This window comes from Trachymyrmex cornetzi, unplaced genomic scaffold (genome assembly GCF_001594075.2).
Source record: "Trachymyrmex cornetzi isolate Tcor2-1 unplaced genomic scaffold, Tcor1.1 scaffold83, whole genome shotgun sequence".
NCBI lineage: Eukaryota > Metazoa > Arthropoda > Insecta > Hymenoptera > Formicidae > Trachymyrmex > Trachymyrmex cornetzi.
This window is the reverse complement of record NW_017300169.1, coordinates 2,879,224-2,902,655: the sequence shown is the minus strand read 5'-3', so window position 1 is coordinate 2,902,655 and position 23,432 is coordinate 2,879,224. Positions and strand designations below refer to the sequence as shown.

At 34.6% G+C, this 23,432-nt stretch overlaps 2 protein-coding genes across 6 annotated transcripts in view; both read right to left on the bottom strand.

The window, feature by feature from the left end:
- LOC108768731 (putative uncharacterized protein DDB_G0289263) overlaps window positions 1-6,582 on the bottom strand; it is an 8,953-nt gene extending 2,371 nt beyond the window's left edge. Inside the window, exons 1-14 of one of the 3 annotated variants that reach the window (XM_018519274.1) lie at window positions 6,315-6,582; window positions 5,057-5,164; window positions 4,766-4,964; window positions 4,425-4,680; window positions 3,951-4,089; window positions 3,654-3,820; window positions 3,187-3,570; window positions 2,911-3,097; window positions 2,738-2,804; window positions 2,444-2,663; window positions 1,399-1,533; window positions 1,281-1,330; window positions 1,094-1,196; window positions 774-1,007 (exon numbers count right to left, since the gene is read on the bottom strand). In XM_018519274.1, coding sequence (XP_018374776.1) covers window positions 774-1,007; window positions 1,094-1,196; window positions 1,281-1,330; window positions 1,399-1,533; window positions 2,444-2,663; window positions 2,738-2,804; window positions 2,911-3,097; window positions 3,187-3,570; window positions 3,654-3,820; window positions 3,951-4,089; window positions 4,425-4,680; window positions 4,766-4,960 — 2,137 coding nt within the window. In that variant the 5' untranslated portion in view covers window positions 4,961-4,964; window positions 5,057-5,164; window positions 6,315-6,582. Of the gene's footprint in view, window positions 1-301; window positions 499-773; window positions 1,008-1,093; window positions 1,197-1,280; window positions 1,331-1,398; window positions 1,534-2,443; window positions 2,664-2,737; window positions 2,805-2,910; window positions 3,098-3,186; window positions 3,571-3,653; window positions 3,821-3,950; window positions 4,090-4,424; window positions 4,681-4,765; window positions 4,976-5,056; window positions 5,165-6,314 lie in introns of those variants that run through there. The other 2 variants (XM_018519275.1, XM_018519273.1) reach the window with 2 other exon arrangements.
- A 1,300-nt stretch (window positions 6,583-7,882) lies between these two features.
- Window positions 7,883-22,060, bottom strand: cib (thymosin beta cib). 3 transcript variants are annotated; one of them, XM_018519633.1, is made up of 6 exons: window positions 21,894-22,060; window positions 10,748-10,894; window positions 10,211-10,324; window positions 9,147-9,260; window positions 8,734-8,847; window positions 7,883-8,650 (listed from the first exon to the last, which is right to left on the bottom strand). In XM_018519633.1, the coding sequence occupies exons 2-6, from the start codon at window positions 10,875-10,877 to the stop codon at window positions 8,622-8,624; spliced, it is 501 nt and encodes a 166-aa protein (XP_018375135.1). In that variant the 5' UTR covers window positions 10,878-10,894; window positions 21,894-22,060; the 3' UTR covers window positions 7,883-8,621. The 3 variants fall into 3 exon arrangements, with proteins under 3 accessions (XP_018375135.1, XP_018375136.1, XP_018375137.1); XM_018519634.1 differs by lacking the exon at window positions 21,894-22,060 and adding an exon at window positions 10,982-11,077; XM_018519635.1 differs by lacking the exon at window positions 10,211-10,324 and having other exon boundaries at window positions 21,894-22,057.
- Between the last annotated feature and the right edge of the window lie 1,372 nt (window positions 22,061-23,432).

Genomic DNA, 23,432 nt, shown 5'->3' with positions numbered 1-23,432 from the left:
ATATATATATATATAAATATATATATTAGATAAATAAATATATTAATCAACGGTTTTTTTTTAGGTAGAAGATACATCGCTGATATTTATACATGCTATTAATTATAAGTCTCTTTTACCGTTCTTGTTCTTTGTTCGTGAATCTAGTTGAGTTTGGATCTTTTCTAGTAAGTTATAATTGTATCTTAATTACTAAAATTTTGAGCGTTTATTGTTTCATTTGCTTACTTAATTTTTATGTTATTAATTACTAATTAATATAATTATTTTAATATTGTTTTTTACTATCTCTTGTTCTGAATTTGTTCTTGCCTCTCTTTTCTCTAGATGTAACATTTCGATTTCAAGTTTGCTTTGCTTCCTGCACACAATTCATGTGCAAAGCGCCGGGAATCTCATCACAGGTACTTGGTGCCTCATCGTACGTTAACGAACAATTTTGCATGTCATTAATAAGACGATATACTTCCTCTTGAATATATTGCATATATGGAATATCTATTAAAAAATTGTATAAGACTGTTTCAAATTTCATTATTAATTTTTTATATGAATTTTTATTATTAAATTACTGTTCATAAGCATTTGATGGAGCATCCAAAGATTGCATGTCTGGATGTCTTAGTTTCTCCTTTTTCTTAATCTTTGAACTCTATTTCGTGTTGTAAGAGATGAATAAAAGTGAATATTTCTTCGATTTTAATATAATGTTATTTCATATGCTGTAAATTTATTTTCTATAGTATTGACGTACTTAATTTTACTGTTATTACCTTTAACAGTTCCAGTTTGCTTTCCTTTCTGTTGAATGGGATATGAGGAGTCTTTCCCGCTCAAATTTCTTGGTCCTTGCTTCGACTGATTTGTACTTTGCACACTATTCGTGTTCACATGCGAAGCATTGGAAATCTCAGCACTGGCATTTGATCCCTCATTTAACGAACTATTTTGCATGTCGTTAACAAGGCGATCTACTTCGTCCCGCATATATTGCATGTACGGTCCATCTATTTAAAAATTATATACAAGCTTTTGTTTCTAGTTTCATCAATAATTTTTTAATATGAATTTTGTAGGAATGTTTAATGACTACTGTTTATAGCATTTGATGGTGTGCCCAAAGATTGCATGCCTTGATGATTCGGTCCATACATTATCGGTCCGTAATAAGTTGGATTTAAAGGATGGAAAGTGTCCTGTGTACAAAGAATTATATAATTATATAGAATTTAACAATGATAAATTATATAATTATAATTACTTTTCTATCTACTACATACCTCCAAATGCAGCAGATGTAAATTGTAAAAGACATTCGATGTCAATGAATCTAAAAGAAATGTAAAATCATTTTTTTCATGGTATAATATTAATATTAGAATGTTAATAAATACATACGATCTATTTGACCGGGGTTGTGTTCCCCAGTCATCGAAAAATTTCCTGGCATGTATGGATAATAGGAATATGTATTGTTATCTGGAAGAACGTAAGATACGTTTGGGTTGCCATATATATTTGTTTGCGAGTTATCTGCAATTAACAAAGTAGATCAGTACATATTCTGATAAATTTTTAAGAAAAATTGAAACTTGCATATCCAATTGCCAGTAAATTAATTTAATTTGTATGAAATTTATTTGCTGAAATATTTTTGTATATATAATTGACAGGCTGTTTTAGCGCCAGCTAAAACTGATATTAAATATATTAGGACTAGATATTCCAAAACGTCCTCTCTGAGGAAGATTTTATTCTATGTATTGCAATATATATATATATATGTTACATATAGGTAGGGGTATTACATAAAAAATATAATTATAATAAATTTAGCTATTGGGAATTAGCGCTGTACTATGTGCGCGATAAATTTCAAATTATTAAATTGTATCTTACATATTTAATTACTAATTTGTATACATGTTCCCCCCGGCTAACATTTTAGCCATCTTCAGTACATACAGATAAATCTATATCACTATTTCTTAGAGTGAAAATGATTGACCACCTCACATGGGAACATTGCGGATATTAAAATAATGAAAAACATGTGGATACTGAAGCTTTGTACGTCTTATGCTCATCGCTCATCTAACATTACATAGATCTATCTATATGTACTGAAGATGGCTAAAAAGTTAGCCGAAACATGTATACAAATTAATAATTAAATATGTAAGAGAGAGATACAATTTAATAATTTGAAATTTATTGCGCATATGGTACAGCGCTAATTCCCAATAGCCAAATTTATATTATAATTATATTTTTTATATCAGGGAATTAAGATTATCATTTGTTAGGTACTATATATTTCGAGTAAAATTGTTCTCGGAGGACATAATTTTTTATGTCCTCCAATGACAATTTTATTCGAAATATATAGTACCTAAGTTATGATATATATGACATAATATGTTATTTATTTAGAAATAATTACCATTGTAAGGTGAAGAATAATTCTCATTTAATACTTTTGGTTTCAAACTTGATTTTTGAAGATTAAGGGATTTTTCAATCTTCCTTGCAGTATTATTCACTCTCTTAAATACTGTATGAGGTTTTTTATGTTCTTCCGTTATTTCTTGTGTTACACTGTTTAATCCTGTAGACTGTGAATTGTCGAATGTAGTTGTCATAGGTAAACTGTTAACCTCTTCCTATAAACAAAAAATATGCGTTTTTATACTTTAAGAATTTCAAATACAATATTAAAATTTTACAATATACTTACATTTGTCACATGAATAGAATTATCTTCTACAGAATCATTTTTTAATGTTTGGCTTTGATTTATTTTACTAAAAATAAAATTACACTTTTAAAGAATCCAGTTTATTAGAAAAATGCGAAACAATACTATCTTTTATATGATAGAATGCAGCTAATATATTCTAAGAGACATACCAAAGTTCACCGTGATGTTCATCAAAGCCACTTTTAGCAACATTGGTATTAGCATCAACGTCATTATCATCATTACTGTTATTTATTAATACATTTTTATTTGTATTATTTGGCTTTTCATTTGTTATGATTATGGTATCTTTTCTCTTTCGCGAGAAAGAATTATATGGTTTTTTCCATCGTCGATCTAATTAAATACAAAATAAAGATTTGTTACATATAAATATGTATAAATGGCAATAATGTCATAATAATTTAATAATTTAATAAACTAACTTGAATCTATAGTAATTGAATGGTTTCTATTAATTGGTACCCAATTTTTTGGTCTATTTTTTCTTACTAAAGGTAATGGCTTCAAAGCATCGTATGGAACAAATTTTTTTTCTCCTAAGTCTTTAATAAAAACCAGAACTGGCTCTTTCTCTGTATTCATTTCCTGTATATAACCGTGAAGCCAAAGAGGCCCTTGCTTCAATTTTTGTTGCTCAATTTTATTGTTAGTCTCGCTAGTACTACATTCTGGCAAATTAACTCGTACATTCTTGTTGTTATTTCTATCACACTGTTGTAGATCGTTTATGCTAATTTCTATCAGACATTTGCCGCCGACTTGAAGCTCATTACTATTGTATCTGTTCCAGCCTGCAGATTTTACCTCTATACATATAAATAATTTTAGTTTAAAAAATTTCATTTTTGCCCTCAAAAAAGAAAGTAAAAATAAAATTTCTATACCACACCTCGTTTCAATTCGTGCCATATGTCTAACTCTATATTACGATAATAATCAGGAGCCAGCGCTTTTGCGACTTTGTATGGAATAGGTGCTCCTTTCCAATCAGATTGTGCTTCGTTCGTGTCACTATGTTCATTTTTTACTTTTTTGTATAAATCTTCAATCAATTGCCTGCAGAAATATATCTCACTTTTTAAAAACAATCTACATTTTTAAATATAATTTAAAAACTTAATGCTTCAATCACATAATTTGTTATAAATAAACGCAATATACATCGAGGTCTGATTAAATAACTTACTCCCTAATATCAAGATTTCCCTTCTGGAAAAATCTGTCATGTCTAAGTGCAGGAGCTCGGTTATGTAACATTCTATCCGCAACAGTTTTTATGTTAGGTATTTGATACATATACCTATATACAACTTCATAAACAATAGCTACCAACAAAAAAGAAAAGATTACAAAAAATTTATGAAGAAGGCCATAGATGTGATACATCTATGTTGAATGGCTGTGTTCCAAATTTACTGCCAGCACTGAAAAAATGCTACAATTTACATTACGTGCACTATAGATTTTCAATATTGGCAGTCAATTTTGGAACACACCCGCGATATGCATTAATAAGACTCCGTTTTCATAATATGTGATTACTTAAAAATAAAGGTTGCCAAGAGATTCATCAATAAAATTCATTTATAAATTTTTTGGTAACCTTTAATCTTTAGGTAATTCTATACTGTGAAAATAGGACTAAGAAATATTTACATACATTGGCAGTACGCAGCTGATTGTACAAAAGCCATTGGATAAACAGGCTCATATTGTTTCGGCTCTGTGTGACAAAGCAATATAACGCCTTTTTTAAAGCCGTTATTGGTAACGTTTTCGCATATCTGCTTCTCTCCAACGAATATGATTATGTCTCTTTTATATAACAAAGACATGGCATGAATTTCACTTGAACTTCCCCACTCCGTAAAACATTGCATTTCATTCAGATAATAATCAAATGGCATTGATACAGACTACAAAGAAAATGTACAGAAAATGATCACCAACATACTGAGCATCTCCTGATATGAAACTAGATAATTGCGTATAGATACTCACATCAATGAACAAGTGTCTCTTCTTCTTCATAAATTCTATACATTCTTTTCTTACTCGTAGATGATAATGTTGTGTGTGATACACTTGTTCGCTGATTGCTCTAAACAAACAGGTCGGGTCTCTGGGAGTAGGTTTCCTGAAATAACCCTCCTTTGCCAGCCATTGATCCACTGGCTCCTGTGTACGCTTTGACATCTCTCTAATTGACATTATTCGTCAATATATTGCTATACATATATGCATCCTATAGTTACTAAAGTATCTTATTTTTTTAGAAAATTGTTTTATTACCTGTTTATATTCTTTTGCAATATTATATAGATAATGTAAAAAATATTCTTTTTTTTTTATATGTTTTATCCATAGGGTATCCCAATTTAAGCGGCTATTTTTTATTTTCTAAAAAGAACGATATAAACCATAAAAAAAATGTATTACAACAAATACACTAACAAATATACATAACTTGAATACAATTCTAACCAAATTCGTCTACTTATATCTTTAATGATAATCTTTGTATTAATTATTAATGTTCATCAAATAATATTGACAGTATTTAAGAACATTAACTAATATAAGTTTCTATAGTTTATCAATTTCATATTTATATATTAAATTATATTATATATGGTAGTATAAAAATAAGAAAAAATAGTTAATCTTTTAATTGTAAAAAAAATCCATCAGATAATTAAAACAGAGAAGATTAGATAATTTCATGAACAGATGTGTATAAATAAAAGTTGATCATAGATTATAAAATCGTATACTGCAAAACACAACACGTGCTAAATCTCGACGAAATTATAAAAAGGTGGATATTCCATATTAAGACACTGACTTACATGATGTGATTAAAAGCAATGAAAAAGAAACAAAAGAGCATTTTTTTCGAGAGGATTCAAAAGAATTCCTACGAACAAGATACAGATATCTCAGCTTATCGGAAGAATCTCACGTGTCTTATCGCGCGACGCGCTGTGACAAAGGGACAAAGAAATTATGTCTTAACGAGGACAATAATGGAAGACATGATCGTAAATAAATTCGAACCGATTACCGATAATCGAACAAAACACTTCATAAGAAAATTAATCAGTCAATTTTCTTCAACCTTTGATCCTTACAAGATTCAACATTAAACGGAAAACGCAAGAAAGAAAAAATCTAAAGTGGCAAAGAAAAAAGGAGAAGCCATCGATCCTGGGGAGGGGAGAACGTCGAAGTCTCTGAATTTTCTTGCGGTAGTCAAGAAAATCCGGTAAACCTCGTTCAAAATCTTAAGCTGTGTATACACCTAGTGAACGAACACCGAACGAACAGCAAACGTAAAAATTTGTATTGTTGTTTGTTACATAAAAGTCGCACAAGTTTAATTGTTACATGGAACAAACATCGAATCTGGTCGGAATACCAGTATTCCGTACAATCGAGAAAAAAAATAAACTGCTCACAAATATAAACACTAATATCCGAACATTCGCGTTCGGTGTTCGTTCGCTAGGTGTATACATGGCTTTATTAGCAGTATTAGCACAGTGCTAACCTTATCCTTTTTTCTCACCTACTCCCTTGACAAAAGCAGAACGACACTTGAAACACAGAATGTATGATGTACCGCACTTTGACTTGATTCTTGCCTTCTTCCTTGGTTTTCCCTTCTCCCCTTTATTTCCCCCTTCCTCTTCACAGCGCAATTTGTCACCAATCGAAATCGCTACCTGTTGCGCACGTGCACATATCGCAGGCGTATCGGGAGCGATTGATATTTACATCAATCAGATTTTCACTTACGGTAAAATTCGTGTGCGATGCTCAAGATACCGCGATTAAAGTGAATCGAGCGAAATCATCAAGAATCGATAAAGAGGATACTTACGTTTTATCTCTTCATTGGTATGACGATTCCATTCCGCACAGCGATAGAAAATATCGTCGAATGATCGAATTCAGACGCCGTTCCCGCTAACCCCCTAACGGAAATCTCTTCCCTCGAAATCGACAACTCTGGTCAAAATTCATCAAAATGGTCAAGGATCTTCCGAATGATGTGGCTAAAAGGTTGCGACACGATTGGCCGACATTGGCTAGAATGCTAACCAATCGCAATTTCGAAGTCATATTTTCACTTCCGCTTTCTTAGTAATTAGATAGGCGCCAATTTCAATTAACTCTTCTCTCATTTTAAAGATTGCGATTTAGTTCTACGTAGTTTATTAAATATTGTACGTAGTTTACAAACATTCCAATGCCATTTAGTTACATTAATTAGTTCACATCATTGAATCATTCAGGTTCAGCGTATTTCTTTTCTTTAAAATATTAGGAATATCTAAATAGGTCTATTCATTATATATATATATATATTTAATATATGTAAAAAATACTCAATAATTTTTATACGTTTATAAAAGTTATGAAAATTAATCCGGCATACAAATCCAAATCATTGTACGTACAATAATAAAAATAAAGGAAAATCATTGTGTGTATTATATGTTAATATAAATATATTAATCCTCCACGAATATTTATTCTGTTATAATTTAAAAAATGCAGTACATATTGTAAGATGATCTAAAAATTAATCTTCAATAAAATAAAAAATCGATTATTCTTTTCAATCCTTTTGCAAAATGTATTATGTAAATAGTTAATTTAATTGACATTGATTACTTTGCAAATATTAAGTTAACTGTAATTCATTTAATGGTTGGTTTTGCAGATCATCACATATCAGATTGAATTGTTATAAAAGATCCTAATTATTATTATAATTCTAATAATAGCCCACTAAATGTGGCTAGCTTTTATTTTTAAGATAAAGTTTATACATAATAAAAATCAGAAGCAAATAATCAGATTTTAATACTAAATGCAATTATACGCTCAATGCAATACCTGTTATCTACATATGCGGATGAAAAACGGAAATAAATTCGTTTTAAACTAATAAAGTTTAATCAGGGCCGAAAAAACAGACCGTCATTTTTGTACAAATTACTTTTTTTATTCCTCGTAATAATTTCGTCGAAATGACAATGCGATGTATACGAAATATTAAAAAAGTACAATAGCCCGTTTATACAAAATATGATTTTTACAATACATAAATATAATCGACCACTGTGTATTTCCGCAATGTCTGCTGTAACGCATCAAATGCAATATCACCGACAATTTTGCTTTATCGAAAATAATGAATATATTCGCGCGTGCAGCTCTTTCGATATAAAAAAACTACATCCTCCGGCGAGGAGATGACGATTCCGTGCAACGTTTCGCGATCTATCGAATTGGATCATCGTCCCTGTTTCGTAAAAAACGAATTTCTAACTCGCTACATTTACTAATCTTTTTCTTGCCATAAGTCTTTCTCTCTCTAAGTAGCCGTATCCGGGGCTATTCGGACAATTGTATTATTTGTCGCGCGTTTAGCAACAAAACAACGAGTAGATGTAACGAGAAGGCAAGTTAGAGAACTTACGAGACAAGAGCTGTATGTAGGTTTGCTCTCATTCTTGTCATTGCCTAATCGTTGTCGAATTGTCTTTTGAGACAGCTTAGTACCAAAATAGGACAAGCAACAGCGGTATCGTCATCGGCTACGTGATTTAAACGTTACACGTTTTTGATCAAAAATTTTCTGATCTCGCCAAAAGAAGAACGCCGAAAAATGGCGATAGGATAAGTATAATCATAGCATTACGACTAATATAGTGCTTCGCATTCGCGCTTTTTTTCCTTGGCAATGTATGAATAATTGTTATAAAATGTCACGGATATAGAAATTGGAAGAAGCGACGAGTCGTGCCGTCCTCATTCCTTTTCTTCGTTTCGTGTGGCAGCTTCTTTAAGCAGCTATCTTTTCGGCATCGATCGCTGAAACAATGTTACCTCGGTAAATCACATACCATTTTGAATAGATACAAGGGTATAAATTAAGAATGTGCAATGTTACGAACCTTCTTTGGTAGGCAGAGGATTTTTCTCGAGGGTTTCCGCATGTTTTAATTTCGCTGGATCAAAATTTTCGATACCGGAGATTAATTGTTGTTTCCCTTTTTCTTGCTGAATCGCTGAATAGGAAATTAACAAAAAAATTTCATTAGAATTTATAATAATCATTTCATAAAATAATTATATTACTCATAAAGAAATTATTATTTCATTTACTATTGTATGACATAACTTTATCAACAACAAAAATAGAACGAAATAGAATGACTAACCATGATTAAAAATCAATCTTTAAAAATAAAGAATGTATAATTTCGTAAGATAAATTTCTACTCGCTTTTAATTCATCTAGTGATTTTGATGAAGTTGAATTATTCTGTATATAAATCAATTTGAAAGCCCGATTTATATATTATACCATCTTTATCGGGTAACGGGTTCTTCTCTTGCGTCTCGGTGTGCTTCAGACTTGCGGTGTCAAACTTTTCGATACCGGCGATCAACGTTTGCTGGGTCTTCTCCGCTGCGACGTCTAAAAACAGATAAATCATATTTCAGAAACGAAATAATAGGTAATTTTATGCAAGCAAAATCGCAAATCGGAAATAAAGTGTTTCGCTTAACTGACTATAGATTTGCCATATCCAGCTAGCGGCGTAATTCGAACGGATTAGCGAAGAATAAATTCAAAAATTGTTTGCGCGATCGCGCGCGATAAACAGCCCGATCAATCAATGATTGGTACCGTTTGTCGTCCTTCCTTCATAAGGCACGTGCTATTAATACCGCGCGCGTTCAGATGCTCTGCGCATTTTTATGAAGCGAAATTACGTATTACATTTGAACTCAAGTTAAAATCATGAGAAACTAAAGTTTTCGTATTAATTTTTGACTTCAAAGTTAATGTACGATTTATTAATAAATTACATTTTGGATTTATCCTCCTGTATATCAAATTAACTTCTTGCTATGGTATAATAATAAAATATCCTAGAATATTATAATATCTGATTTTAGTTTTAAGATTCTATGATTAAGTTCTATGATTCCACTACTTTAAAAGTTTTGTATTTTAAATAATTTATAACTCGACTTTTCAGTTGAGAAATTATCGATTTCAGATTGCATCAAGGAATCCATATAAGAGTAAACGAATTTAGGAAGACCTGCATAAATATCATGTAAGAGTTATTTTTTAAATCTTTTAAATTTTATATCGTAAAATAGTGTAGCAAGAAATTAACGAAAAAGACAAGCAATGTGATCCCAGAATGCCATCAAAGCCACCAGTAAAATTTTCGAATTCAAAATTTTATTATTGAATTATTCTAAGAGAAAGCTTTGCAGGTGAAAGATTGTTTCCCGGGAAGCTAAAGCGATAGTTGACTTTCCGCTGCCACCGTGAAAAAGCCCAGGGAAGTACTCCTCGCAGGACTGGAGAATGAAATTCCAGAAATCCCTCCAGTCTTTAATGAGCAATACCTTTGGCGTTAGGCAACACAATCTTCTCTTTCGTGTCTGCATGCTTCAATTGATCTGCCTTAAAGGTTTCCACGCCATGTATCAACTCAGAATGTTGCCGCTCCTGTCGCACGTCTACGTCAGCAATTCACATATTTTTATTGCAGCTATCGTTTTTATCAGAGTATCGCACTGGTAAACTTTGCGCTCAAATTACTTCTCTTGATTTGATAGTTTGCACGAGTAACTTAATATTTCCTTTATTTTCTTTACATCCCGCATTTAATATTAAATCTTACTTGCATAGAAGCATATAAATATAAAACTTTAATACTTAAGTACTAAAACACTTAAATTAGAACAAAGAAAAAAAAATCAAAAACACAACATTAATCATATATCAATTAATCAAATATATTAGTAGTGAAATTAATAGAATGCAAAAATATAAAAATATTAAATTTTAAATAAGTTACAAACACATAAATGAAATAATTCAATTCATATAAATTAATTTCTAGTAAAGTAACTGAAATATATGGTTGGATATTCACGTACCTTCGGCGGAAGGTAAAACGTTCTTCTCGGCAGTAGCGGCTTTCTTCATGCAGCCATGATTGAAACCTTCCAATTCGCTTTTCAGGTCTAGAGCTACTTTGGGCAGGTCTTTCAACGACGGACTCGACATGACTTATATTTCTTGATCTGTAAAACAAAGATAATTGTATAAATTCAATCTCCTTCGCTCAACAATACAGCTTAAAAAATCAAGGTTCACAACTCTAATTATACCATTTACAAGTTTCTAATTCTTCTAACGATAACAGCTATATTTTATTGATTCAAACTATCAATATTTAGGTATATATTGTATTTTGTATGGATGTGCAATGTACGATAATTTTATTACTTAAAATTTCTTGAAGAATTTGAGGTTAAAAGTGTCAATGTGTAAATAATTAAAATGTGTTATAATCTGAAGTACATTCCGAATAAGTGATCGTGTTTTCTTTTTCTTTTAAAATATGTACGTATGTATAAACATTTAACGCGAAACATAGAAAATAATTTCGTTTAAATTGATTTTTAATATTTTTTTCTTAATTTTTCATCAATATGTAACGAACGGTACATACACTTCTCTATATGTAATAATGATGTAAAAGGTGTCTGTGCAAGGTGTACGAGCACCTGCTCGTAACGTAATCGATTTAACTTCCTGGAAGATAGCGGAACACGGGCGATATCGCACGTGTTATTAAGTACGAGAACCACTTCCACGTAAAGTGTACAAAGAGCATCGCTTAACAAATATGAGTGTATCGGCGAGAGACGGCACCGCGCAGTTTCCAATTGTTAGCGTGAACGTGTCGTTTCCTTTGTTAAACCACACCAACAATCCGAGCGCTGACAACAGCGGCTGCTATTGAATGCCAACGAAGCTGAAGCCGGGAACGAAGCTATCGACAACGACGTCGGAATTGCACGTCGCGTCGTCATGATATAAATACAGCGAAAATGCGACAGTACTTTACTTATACTGAACACAATTGAAATTTCGCAGACTCGGTACTTTAGCAGTTTTCTCTTTTTAAATTCAAAAGAATGCGACCAAAGACACAGCATAGATTTTTTTTTCATTTTACTTATTTCTTCTGCAATTTTGTTCGTTATCTGCAGTTGTCTGTAATAACAACAATACCATTTAATCCCGTTAAATAAAAAATAAGTTTCTTGTTAAATAAAAATACAATTAAGAATAAGACACTATTACATCATAAATTGAGAAAAAAGAGAAGTTTAAAAATTTAGGAAATTATTACATGAGGAGTCTAATTTATCTGCGAACTCACGCGATTATCAATCTGCGAATTTATGTATCACGCGACGGAAACAGCGGTGACTTGTTACTTCCGGTCTCCGTTTCCTTCTAACATATTTCCTTGTCACATTTCTCTCATAAGCACAGCAACAATTTCGTCGGCGTGAAATTGCATCAATGTCAAAGTCACAATCAAAATTATCAAAATAAAAAAATACGTGTCAGATAATTTGTGAACATGAGAGATATGAAAATTAAATAATTAATTTATGATAACAAATAGTAACGCGATCATTACAAGGGAATTAATATATAATACCTTCAATGATCAATAAAATCTAATAATTTCTATGCATTCGTATTAGCGAATATTCTCAGTCGAATTATCCCAATCTTTTATTTCACGTTTCACGTGCAAAATATTATGCTGCAATTTGGTTTCAATTTTCGCAGCTATCATTTGTTATTTACGATAATGACGCATATTACTTGACCAAGAAGAATTCTGATAAATATTTTGCGTTCTCTCGCCTCTTTCCTCCAAAGAACGCAATCATATTTTTACAATATTACATTACAAAGTTAAGTTATACAGCTGCGCATATAGATAGAATAAATGTATTGCAATATACAGGGTGATCCGAAATTCCCACATTCGGAGTACAGGACATAATACTTTATGCTAAAACAAACAACTTTTTCGTTGAGCAAAATTGCGTCCGATAAATAATTTTTGCGCTTATTTGTTAACTTCAACCTGCTCTCCTGCAAAAACTACTTATTGGACGCAATTTTGCTAAAGAAAAAAGTTGTTTTTTGTGCTAAAACGAACAACTTTTTCCTGTAGTAAAATTACATTCAATAAATAATTTTTGCGTTTATTCGTATAACTTCAACCTGCTTTCTTGCAAAAACTACTTGTTAGATGCAATTTTGCAAAAGAAAAAAGTTGTTTCTTTTAGCATAGAGTATCATGTCCTGTACTCCGAATACGGGAATTTCGGATCACTCTGTATATTCATATTATTAAACAAATTTAAAAAAAAAAAGAATAAAAGATTTTTAAGAATATTTCAGATTTTCAACGAATCGACATTAATAATAAATTAAATACAGATTGAACTCTCGAGATATTAACAACAATAATGAATATCATATAACGGGCGATTGAGAGCTAAAGAAAGACACAGGTATTAAGTGCGTGTGAAAAAATATATTTAAAAATTCTTACATCAACCTCGCAAGAGATTTAGTAAAATTCAAAATCGACATTAATTTTCTTTTTCACATTAAATAACAAATGATACTTTGGGGAGAAAGAAAATGTCTGGCAATTATCGAATCAGACGCTCCGCTAATAATTGATAGTTGTGGCACGAAATCAACGTCGCAGCGTTGTCTGAATATGTACATACACTTTTGTACCAACATATATATATATATATATATGTACACACATCTTATATCAAATCCAACTGACGACGCATTTACGCGCTAAACTGTCAATGACTCATTCCTCGGATGTCCCCTTTGCCCACCCCCTTTCACCAAATGGGCTTCTCAGCAGCGATTGTGCGCATTCAGGCATACTTAAAACTTTACATGACTCAACGAGAAAAAATGTAAGAAAAGAACGCAATACTAATTACGCTCACGTGGGCGATCAGTATTGATTTGCGTTTAACTCCTACGTGCTTTTTTCTAATCGTATTATGTTCTGCAATTTATGACGAAATCAATCTTTTTTTTTTTCTCTTTACATCTACATTGCACACGTAACGATTACATTTCCTGTGTATAATAAATAAAATTAATATTCCAATATATTCAATATATTAATTATATTATCTCAAAATAAATCATTAATTATATCGTTTATACACGAAAGAAAATCACTGTTATCTTCGTTAATTAAAATATTGAGCATATATATATATTTTCTATACCATATTATACCATATTATTTGTACTATATAAACTCATTAAATAGCTATTGACGATAAAAACATCGAATTCGCCTATATGAGAGTAAACTTGCAGATTCAAAAGAGAAACGAAGAGTAAGAAAAGGTTCGCATTCCACGTGGGTGAAGTCACGGAGACGTCGGATTACTAACCACATTATCGGTACATGACACGATTGTGCAACATCATCGACGACAGTGCAAGGTCATCAATTTTGTGCAACTTTTTTTCTACAAAGCTTTTTAAACGACGATTCTATCAGGCAAAATGATTTTGCAGAGTGAGTGAGTAAAAAGATATTGAACGATGATAATTTTGTTAAAGATTTGTGGAAACATTTGAATCTCTAGCAGCAGTAACAATATTTTCTCAGAGTTACAATGTTTTTAAGTACAGCTATATTATATGTTGAGCGTGTAAAAATACGGACGATGCTGATAAAAAACGAACCGGTCTCTCGGGCCACTCGTCTGAGTTTTGGATCCAGAACGATACGTTCCTGAGATCGTGAGAGAGGCTTTCGAGAGATACGTTCAAACGGTGGGTCAGCATCGACAAGGCTGTGTATAGGTCCTTATATGGTAGCCGGTCGTATATGCCTGTATATAGGGAGTGCTCGAAAAAGAGGCCGCATACGCAACAGAGAAGCAGCGGGAACTCACACATATCCTTCGCGTATCAGCTAAATTCTTCTCTTTTTTCTTCTCATTCTTTTCATATGCCTGTGTAGGCGTATGAAACATACGTGTGTGCACAAACACAAGTCTCGTGTGCTTGGCTGCACGTAACGGTAAGAGACGAGGACGAGATCTCGATTGTCCGTAACCACGACGGAGTGCGCGGCCAGATATAAAACATAACTCTCTTCTTATGCGGTGGATTATGTTTCGCGAATCTATCGCCAAACTATATAGACAAGACAGACAGACAAGACTGCAAAACGATTTTCATTCATTAATGCGCAGCAAAATATATTTTCATATTTTCTTAAATGCTAATTAATCTATTCAGAATATTAATATCATGTTTTAGATAATGAATAATGTCGCTATACAAGATAAATAATTTTTAAATGATAAAAATCGATATAACTCGATGTAATGCGATTTATTATTTTTTATAAAATAGCTCACCTTTGCTACACGTTATTAATTAAGTTTTATTATGAGAATCGCTTGCGCTCGTCGCATTTAAGATCGGCAAGAAAATGAACGCTTTAAGGCCAACACAAGCGCTATAACGCAACGACCGTTAGTTCCATTTAATTGAACATCCGTAGATCCTAGCCGAGCCGTGGCGAACAACCAGACGGAATAAGCTTCTTATTGGTTATTATGCAAACTGCAAACGGTGGTATTTAATGAGGCGAGTCGACGCGAGACGACGGCGACGATGCTCCTACAGTGGAACTTGGATAAATCTTGGCTTCATCTTCTCGAGTATACTCGCGAGGTGAAGAGTGAGCCTCCGCGAGAAGTTAACGAGGAAACTAGGTTGCCAATGCAGCCGAGATGCGCCAGCAGAAACCGACGGTATAGTCATCGAGATAGATTAGGCATCCAGATTGATATTTCATATGAGTGTCGTACGAGTGAGGCACGATTTCTAGTACTTCATTTTCAAACGAGGAAAGTATGGCTCTAGGTCGTGCATCCCCATTAATGCGGACGGCCTGTAAATATTTTCCAAATGTTAGAAACTCTGGCGTTTGAAATTGGTCTAGTCATACCTTAGAACAGGCCTGTCCAATTTGAGCTCCGGAGCTAAAACGCAAAGCCATCGACACAAAAAGATTCAATGTGAGTAAGATTTCGGAGACTGTGAAGTGTTGATAAGCGTCACTCAGATGCATATCGACAATTTACCGTTCCCGAAATCTTACTCACATTGAATATTTTTGCGTCGATGGCTTTGCGTTTTGGCTCCGGAGCTCAAATTGGACAGGTCTTAGAAACTTAACAATTTAGTTGAATTTTTGCTGATACAAATTCATTGAAATAATTTCAAATCATTGAGAAACAAGAAGTTCATTCATGTTACAGCTTATCTCATAACGAGTTTAAGGATCAGAAATATTTCTGTGTCATAGACCTGGAGTAGGCAACGGCAGAAAATAGTTAAGCCAAGCGAGTGTAACGTTCATTTTTATCAATATAGATTATCTGAGTGTAACTTGCTCTTTACCTTTTTCTAGAACTGGGGAAAGAGATAAAAAGTAAACAGAGATTAAAGTTAGTAGAAATGGATATAAGTCACTTGGTAGAAATGAACAACATAAGCCATACTGTAATTGACTTTAAATCCATGAAAATCGAGACCCTGTCAGAAACGACCGCTAGCCGAAAGAGTTCTACGTGACGATGCATTGTCGTAGGCTCGGTCCGCGGAACGAGATCCTACGGTCGCTGGCTAACGAGTTCGCACTGGTTGCCAATTAACTTGGGCAATCGCATTTAATGGTAGACTCTCTGCTACCGGCTCTCGTCTCTTTTGCGCCACGCGTCCACTCGTGCAACGACGTGCACGGGCCTGTATCGATCGGCGGTGTAGGCTCCAGAGAACGGCAAACACCTACGCGTGTACAATACCCACGTGAAACCACCGACTACATTCGTATTTGTAACTAGAGAAAAACGTTTTGCCAAGCGACGGCGACCGTCGAGCAACCGCGATTCTCTTTCTCTCCCCCTTTCTCTTTCTCTCTCCAGCTCTCTTCCGTGCGACCGTGACGGCTAACGAACCCTGGACGCGCGTATCGTATCGAGCGGTGGCGCGTACATACCAGGGACGTATATAGACATGAAATCGTACTATATACAAGTACCGTCCGAATCGTAGATGTCTAGATGTCGAGTACCTCCTGCATGACTAGGCCGATTTCTGACGAACTGAAAGGAAAGTTCGTTCCTGGCAGGGTTGGTAAAAACTAATGTTTTTTTTAAGAATAAAATATATTGTATTTCTTCTTGAATACTATATGTTTTTAATGCTTTAAAACTTTAAATGGTACTATAAAAAAACATATTTAAAACATATTAACCCTTACCGTACTAATATGGGTAACTAGTGACCGAGCGATTCCTGTTAGTGCAAGTTTCTTTGAGTCTTTCGGTAATTATAAATTATACTACATTTTATTATTTTCCAAAATAAAGAGTCAATATTTATTCTAGAAAGTTGAAAGTATGTTGGTGAATTTTTAGAGATTTTTTAAAAATTATTTTGAAGAGGTGAAAAAACGAAAAGATTTGAAGTGATCCTTGATGGTATGGATGAGGCACCAAATTGTAGATGGTACGGTAAGGGTTAATAAACATCAATTAAACATATTTTAAACTATTTAAAATATATTTTTTACCAACCCTGGTTCCCGTGTCTCCCAAGCTGAAACACTTATCGGAACAAATTGGCTACGATCAGCAGAATGCTTATTTTGCAACTATTGGGAGTTTTCTTTGCGCTGATTAGATTTATACACTTTTAGATTGGAAGAATAATCCTATCTCAGTGAAGAAATCTTTCAACAGTTGCAAAATAAATATTCTGCTGAACAGGGCCATCGAAATGATTGAAAGATTGCCAGAATGACCAACTAAGCATGTAGCCCTTACTTGATATTCGATATTCCTTAGCTCAATGGAATTTCCACGAAAACATTTTTTCATTCGAATTAAAACTTCAAAAAAGTAAACTTCAACAACGTTAATGAGAGAGACGCGAATCATTACGATCCAAAAGTGTGAAGAAGTTGCGAGAAGTTGAAGAAGACACGTGAAGCATTAATTTATTTTTTAAGGACTAATTATTATTAATTGTTAAATGATTTAACTTTCTATTATATTACATTTTATTCAATTTAAGTCTATAGCAATTAAACAAAAAAGGAAAAAATGAAATAAAAATATATTGTGATTTATTTTTCCCTTGCCACTAATATTGAAATTTAAAAAAACAAACTTAACCCATCATTGTTGTTCCTGAAAAGATATACTTAACGTTTAATTTTAATTGAGTTGGCCAATAAAAATATCGTTCTGAATCTCTTGGTAAATATAATCACATGGTGCGCATTGGGTGAATACACGTCGGGGTATTCCCTGGCGCCTGAACGTATGCAGTAAACGTCAATTAACGCCAACTTTGCTCAAGTCATTCTCCTCCGTATCATGTGGTATCATACGCGGTTATGGCAATGTACGCGAAATCACGATTTAGAAAGAGGCATTGAGCTCATTAACTCACGCCACAGCTTCCTCGGTATGTTCATTGTCGGCATGCGCTTACAGTCAATTAAAACCTAGATCAGTTGTTTGCTAATGTATACTCGGAAGCTTATCTTCCACGAAGGTAATAAAATCTCCAAGTTTTTCAACGTGAAAAAACGCATCATATATCAATCTCAATTGGCTTTTTGTAAATTTCTAGGTTTTTCAATAAATTTCTCTATTTTATCAAAATACCTGATTAATTTACAACTTCATTAACATCCTCTATTTTGTAAAAATACTCGATTAATTTACCATTTGCTCAATATTCTCTCTTTTCTTTCAAGAAGTTGATCAAGTTTGGTACCGTGTATCGATGTAACACGTGCAATTCGATACATTCCCAGAAGCGCCGTTTAATCAGATTTGATTCGATGATCGCCGGAAGGCGAGTCTTCCGCTTTCCGATAGCGCAACGGCGTGCTAATATTGACACACACATGTAGACTTATATTCGTGACGGCGACGCATGAATGGGTAGGGCGCAAACGCATGCACGCGCAACGCGTACATGGATGCAACAACGGGGGAGGTAGATCCGAGGTTGCGCCAGGGGAGCGGCCGGCTCATAGCGGCGGTGGCGGAGGTGGAGGTGGAGGCGGCGGCGACGGCGGTGGCGGCTGCCGCGGCAGACGGTTTCATCGATTGGCATTGCCGGCATCGTCCGGAGGAGAGTGTGAGCGGGGTCCGTGAACTCTGTGCTGACGGCGCATCCCGGTTTTCATGGTCATGGGTAAGAGGGCGGTTGCCCTCGACGGAGGGCCGAGAATCACGTCCTTCGCCTCGCGCAACTCAAGACGGACAGGGATGATTGCCGTAATAATATCACACCGATATCGTTATTCCTTTTCTCCTCCGAAGCCTCACTTCTCATTCAAATCGAATGAAATGTTTTAGCGTTCTAGTTGGAAACACGCATTCAATAATGTCGAATTTGAATTTCAAAGTCGAGCCGGAGAATGACGTTCCATTCAAGGTTCTGATGTTATACGCGTAGTACACTTTCCATCCATTTAATTACAAACATGAAACGAACTGAAGGAGAAATAAGACCACTGCTATCCGTATATATAAATGCTACGACTTTGAGGAAAACGAAGGTATTGTCCGGCTGATGTATGGCGAGATGTAAGAGAACATTCTGAATATATACGTTCGCCTAGTAACGCCACTGTTCGTAAGACAGAAATGGTCTCGCAATCCGGGAGACGCTAATCGCGAGCGAGCTGAGCCGGGTAAACGCAATTGCACGAAGGCACAGAAGCGCGCAATTCACGACGGAGTTGCGCTTATTCAGAAGCCCCCTCGTTCGCCTTGAAACGAGCGCACGCTCGAGACATGATAAAATGCAAATGCAACGCCCAATGACGATTCTCCCTTAGGAAAACGCAAAACACGTGGAAATTGCCACGATAGTGATTAATGCTATAAATAAAATACGTAATTTCAAGGCGAGTTTTCTTGGATTTTAAAAATATATTAAACGTAATATATTAAACGTGAGAATTAGAATGATTAATTAAACATTGCACAATGTCTACTAATTGTAAATTAAAAATAACTGATGTTCAACATTATTTCCAAAAATTGTTCTGTGATGATAAAGAATCAGCGCCGAATGTGCTACGCATGAGAGAAAATGAGCATTGGACTGATAACGACGACGACGACGATGACGACGAGGACGACGATGACGACGAGGAAGACGCATATGCGTGCTCCGCGTGCGTTGTATGCATCTGTCAAAACCACGCCCTTATCCCCATCTTGCTGCCTCGCGCTATTCGCCTATATGTATACAGAGAAAGAGTAAGAAAGTTCCCCCGACAGACTTTCCACGATTGAAGCGATTTGTCTCGTTTCGAAAGAACAATTAAATTTAATTAGCAGCTCACGTCCAAGTATAATTACACATTAAATTATTATATTTTGGAATCAACTTATTAGAACAAACAGAAATGTACGGCAAAATGTAAAAAAAAAAATTATTAGTAAAGAAACAGTAAAAATATAATAATGAAAAATAATGAGAAAATATATGAAGCAAATCAGAGAATAATCGATGAATAAATCTTTAATAAGCTTGTTACGTCTAATTTTGCACATTTGACATTTGCGTTTATATAAACACACACGTTTGGAAAGTAGTTTCCTTAAACTTCAACTTTTCTCATCGCTCTTTTCGGAACGTTTTAAATTGCTCCGATCGAAAACACGATAAATTCACGTGATACAGTTCACTCATTAATTCAGGCACATTAATTTGCGTCCGTTAATCTTATCGATCCTCGTGCATGTGCATAATTACAATGAGGTATAATACAGTGCACACGAGGTATCACTAGTAACACGTACAGAAAAGAAATCCCTGTCGGTGAGCGATAAAAGGTCTAATTCACCCACATTTTAATAATACGTATTTTATGCCTGTACTGTAATTTTAGGAAAATACAGTAATGGACATAAAATACGGTAATGGGCATCGTATATTATAGCAGTTCTTTTTATGATAAAACATTCATTACTAAAACGGTAAATGACTCATTCCCGTTTCGTTTGACTGTTCGTCATATTCCACGAAGAACATCATTGATTCGCGATGCCACCGCTCAATTACGGAATGAATAGGAAAATGTTATTTTCTTCTAAAAAGAGACTCCTTCGACCACACCCCGGTTCCATTTTCGATCGCGACGAAAGACCGATCGATATCTTGGTGCAAGCCAGGTGGTCGGTGTAGACAAGAACGTATAATTTCGAGATATGTAATTTAATTTATTATATGTCACGGAAAATTCATCCTACAATATTCCTATTATCGCAGCAGGCATAGAAATTATTTACCTGTAAAGCGACAATCAAATTTAATTATCACGCTACCAGCAAAATGGAGTTCACGCCGAAACGTCGCGTTTCAATTATTGTAAATAAACATAAACGGTTCAATGCTGCGTGTTTATATCACAGCGTGAATTCGATGGTAATTGTAACCAACTCTGTGAGCGTTGTACGAAAGATTACACTGTTACTTGAGATAAGTTATAACTCGCGTTGAAATTATCAAACGAGAATCGTAACGCCGGGAAATCGTGATAACACCGATTTATAAGGATTAAAGTTCCGATTGACTCACGGGATCGAAACTCTATTTCCAGATCACTATTATCCTTGAAGAAAAATCACTTATTAGTTTTGCCAATTACAGGAATGCGAAATCTCTCAGCTGAGATATTTCATAAGTGAAGAACCGATTGCTAAACGTTTCGCCGCCTCACGAAGGAAAGCACCGAAAGCACTACTCTCTGCACAGGGTGTCACGGTTCCCCGACGCTCTCACGCCAATCTCGATGTCAATTCTTTCCCACTTCTGCAACTTAATACGCGAAAGAGAGGACAGAAGACGATGAGAGGAAGAAGAAAATAATGCTCGCTGTCGTTCACCGGTCAATTTTTTTGGAAAGTGAATTTGTTTCGAGCGAGTAACTTCCTTAAGAGTACACAGGAATCCGGGAGATGTCCGAAATGTCTTTGGAGAATGTTCGCTAAATATTTACGATTTCGGCCGGTTCGTTTTGCTCGCTTTTAATCCGCCATTGGACGCACATTGCTGTGAGAAAACTACGTTGTAACTCGCGACGAAGGGTGCACTGACCTGTCAGTTGACGCGTGCAATTTCTAGGGCGCAGGTAGGCGCGAACACTGTCGAACAGCAGACGTTGTTCAAGGACAGGAACGAGACGGTATACTGACTGACCGGTTAGTGCTTCTGCGACACGTAACACCAGGTAACAGCGTCAAACAGCGCCCGTCGTTCATCCCCCTCTACCCGCAGCCTCCCCTCTTAGGATGACAGGCCCCTCTCGCCAGGATCGGCGCAGAAAAGGCTGAAAAGGATTTGATGAAGTGCCTGCAGTGCCTTTCAATGCCGTTAACACGCCCTGGAAATTGGAATAGTTAGATAGTTCATAAATAAGTAGTTCATTGTAATACTAGTAGCATCATAATTACAAAAAAAAAGGAAATTTTCGGCTTAATTTTATTTATTATGTGTTTTATTTTCAGCACGGTAAATCTGTTCTTTGTGGGTGAACTACTGTACAGAGTTAATATGTATTATATCTGGAGTTTGACGAAAGTGAGAAATTTTTAGTACAGTCCAGTGCAGCGACAAAAAAAACAGAAACATAAATAAGAAATGAAATAAATAAATAAACCTAAATTGTATATTCCGTAAAGTTAATTTAGAATTAACTCTTCAATTTATATACGATAAAATAATATAATGTTCATACCATGTGTTAATATGTACTACAGAAATATATTTCGGGTTATATGTAAATCATATCTCATTTCTTTCACAGCACACGTGCACAACATATATAGCATCTGGGTCTTGCGAGTGCACATATCGTTCCTGAACTAGGACCCCACCGCTCACGAATGGGAACCAATCGACGCTTAGCTCCTACCTCCCCAATCGCGTCAATTAATCGCGTTCCCCTTTTCTGCGTCTTTTTTTCCGATCGTCTCCTTGACCGTCGTGCGGAGGGATAACTGACTCACCCTCAGCGACGACCGGGAATTTACGTTCGACGCACAGCCGGCGCCGTGAATTTGACATTGAACGACGGCGCGGCTTCTTCTCGGCGACGATCTTTTTATATCCTCTTCTCCTTGTTTTTCTTCTTCTCCCTCTCGTTTTCGAGCTGGACAACTGAGTTTGCGATGCCTATCCATTCCCAACATGTTAGAGGGTGGAAGGAGACAAAAATATTAGGGTTGACACACGTCAGTGAGTCATTAGTCCCATGTAGGCACATCTGCGTGTCACATGTTCGTTCGTAAAGTTCCGTTTTAGTTAAGCTGAGAACTTGAAATAACCGGAAATAAAAAGATATAATTTTGCTCATTTTTTTTAATTCATCCATTTGGTAATGACAGATGTGCGATAATCTTTATTATAATTTGGAATAGTCTTTATAGAGAAAATTATAATAGAGTAGTAATTAGGAATTAATATAATAGTCGTTTTTATGAATTAAACTTTGAAATTATAATACTTGATTGCAACGTTTCTTTTTTAATTTCTTTTGTATACTAAATAAACTAAACTTTTGTATACTAAATAAACTAATGCGCAATTCCGGAATATTCGATTCAGTATTTAAATATGTTCGAGACAAATAACTGG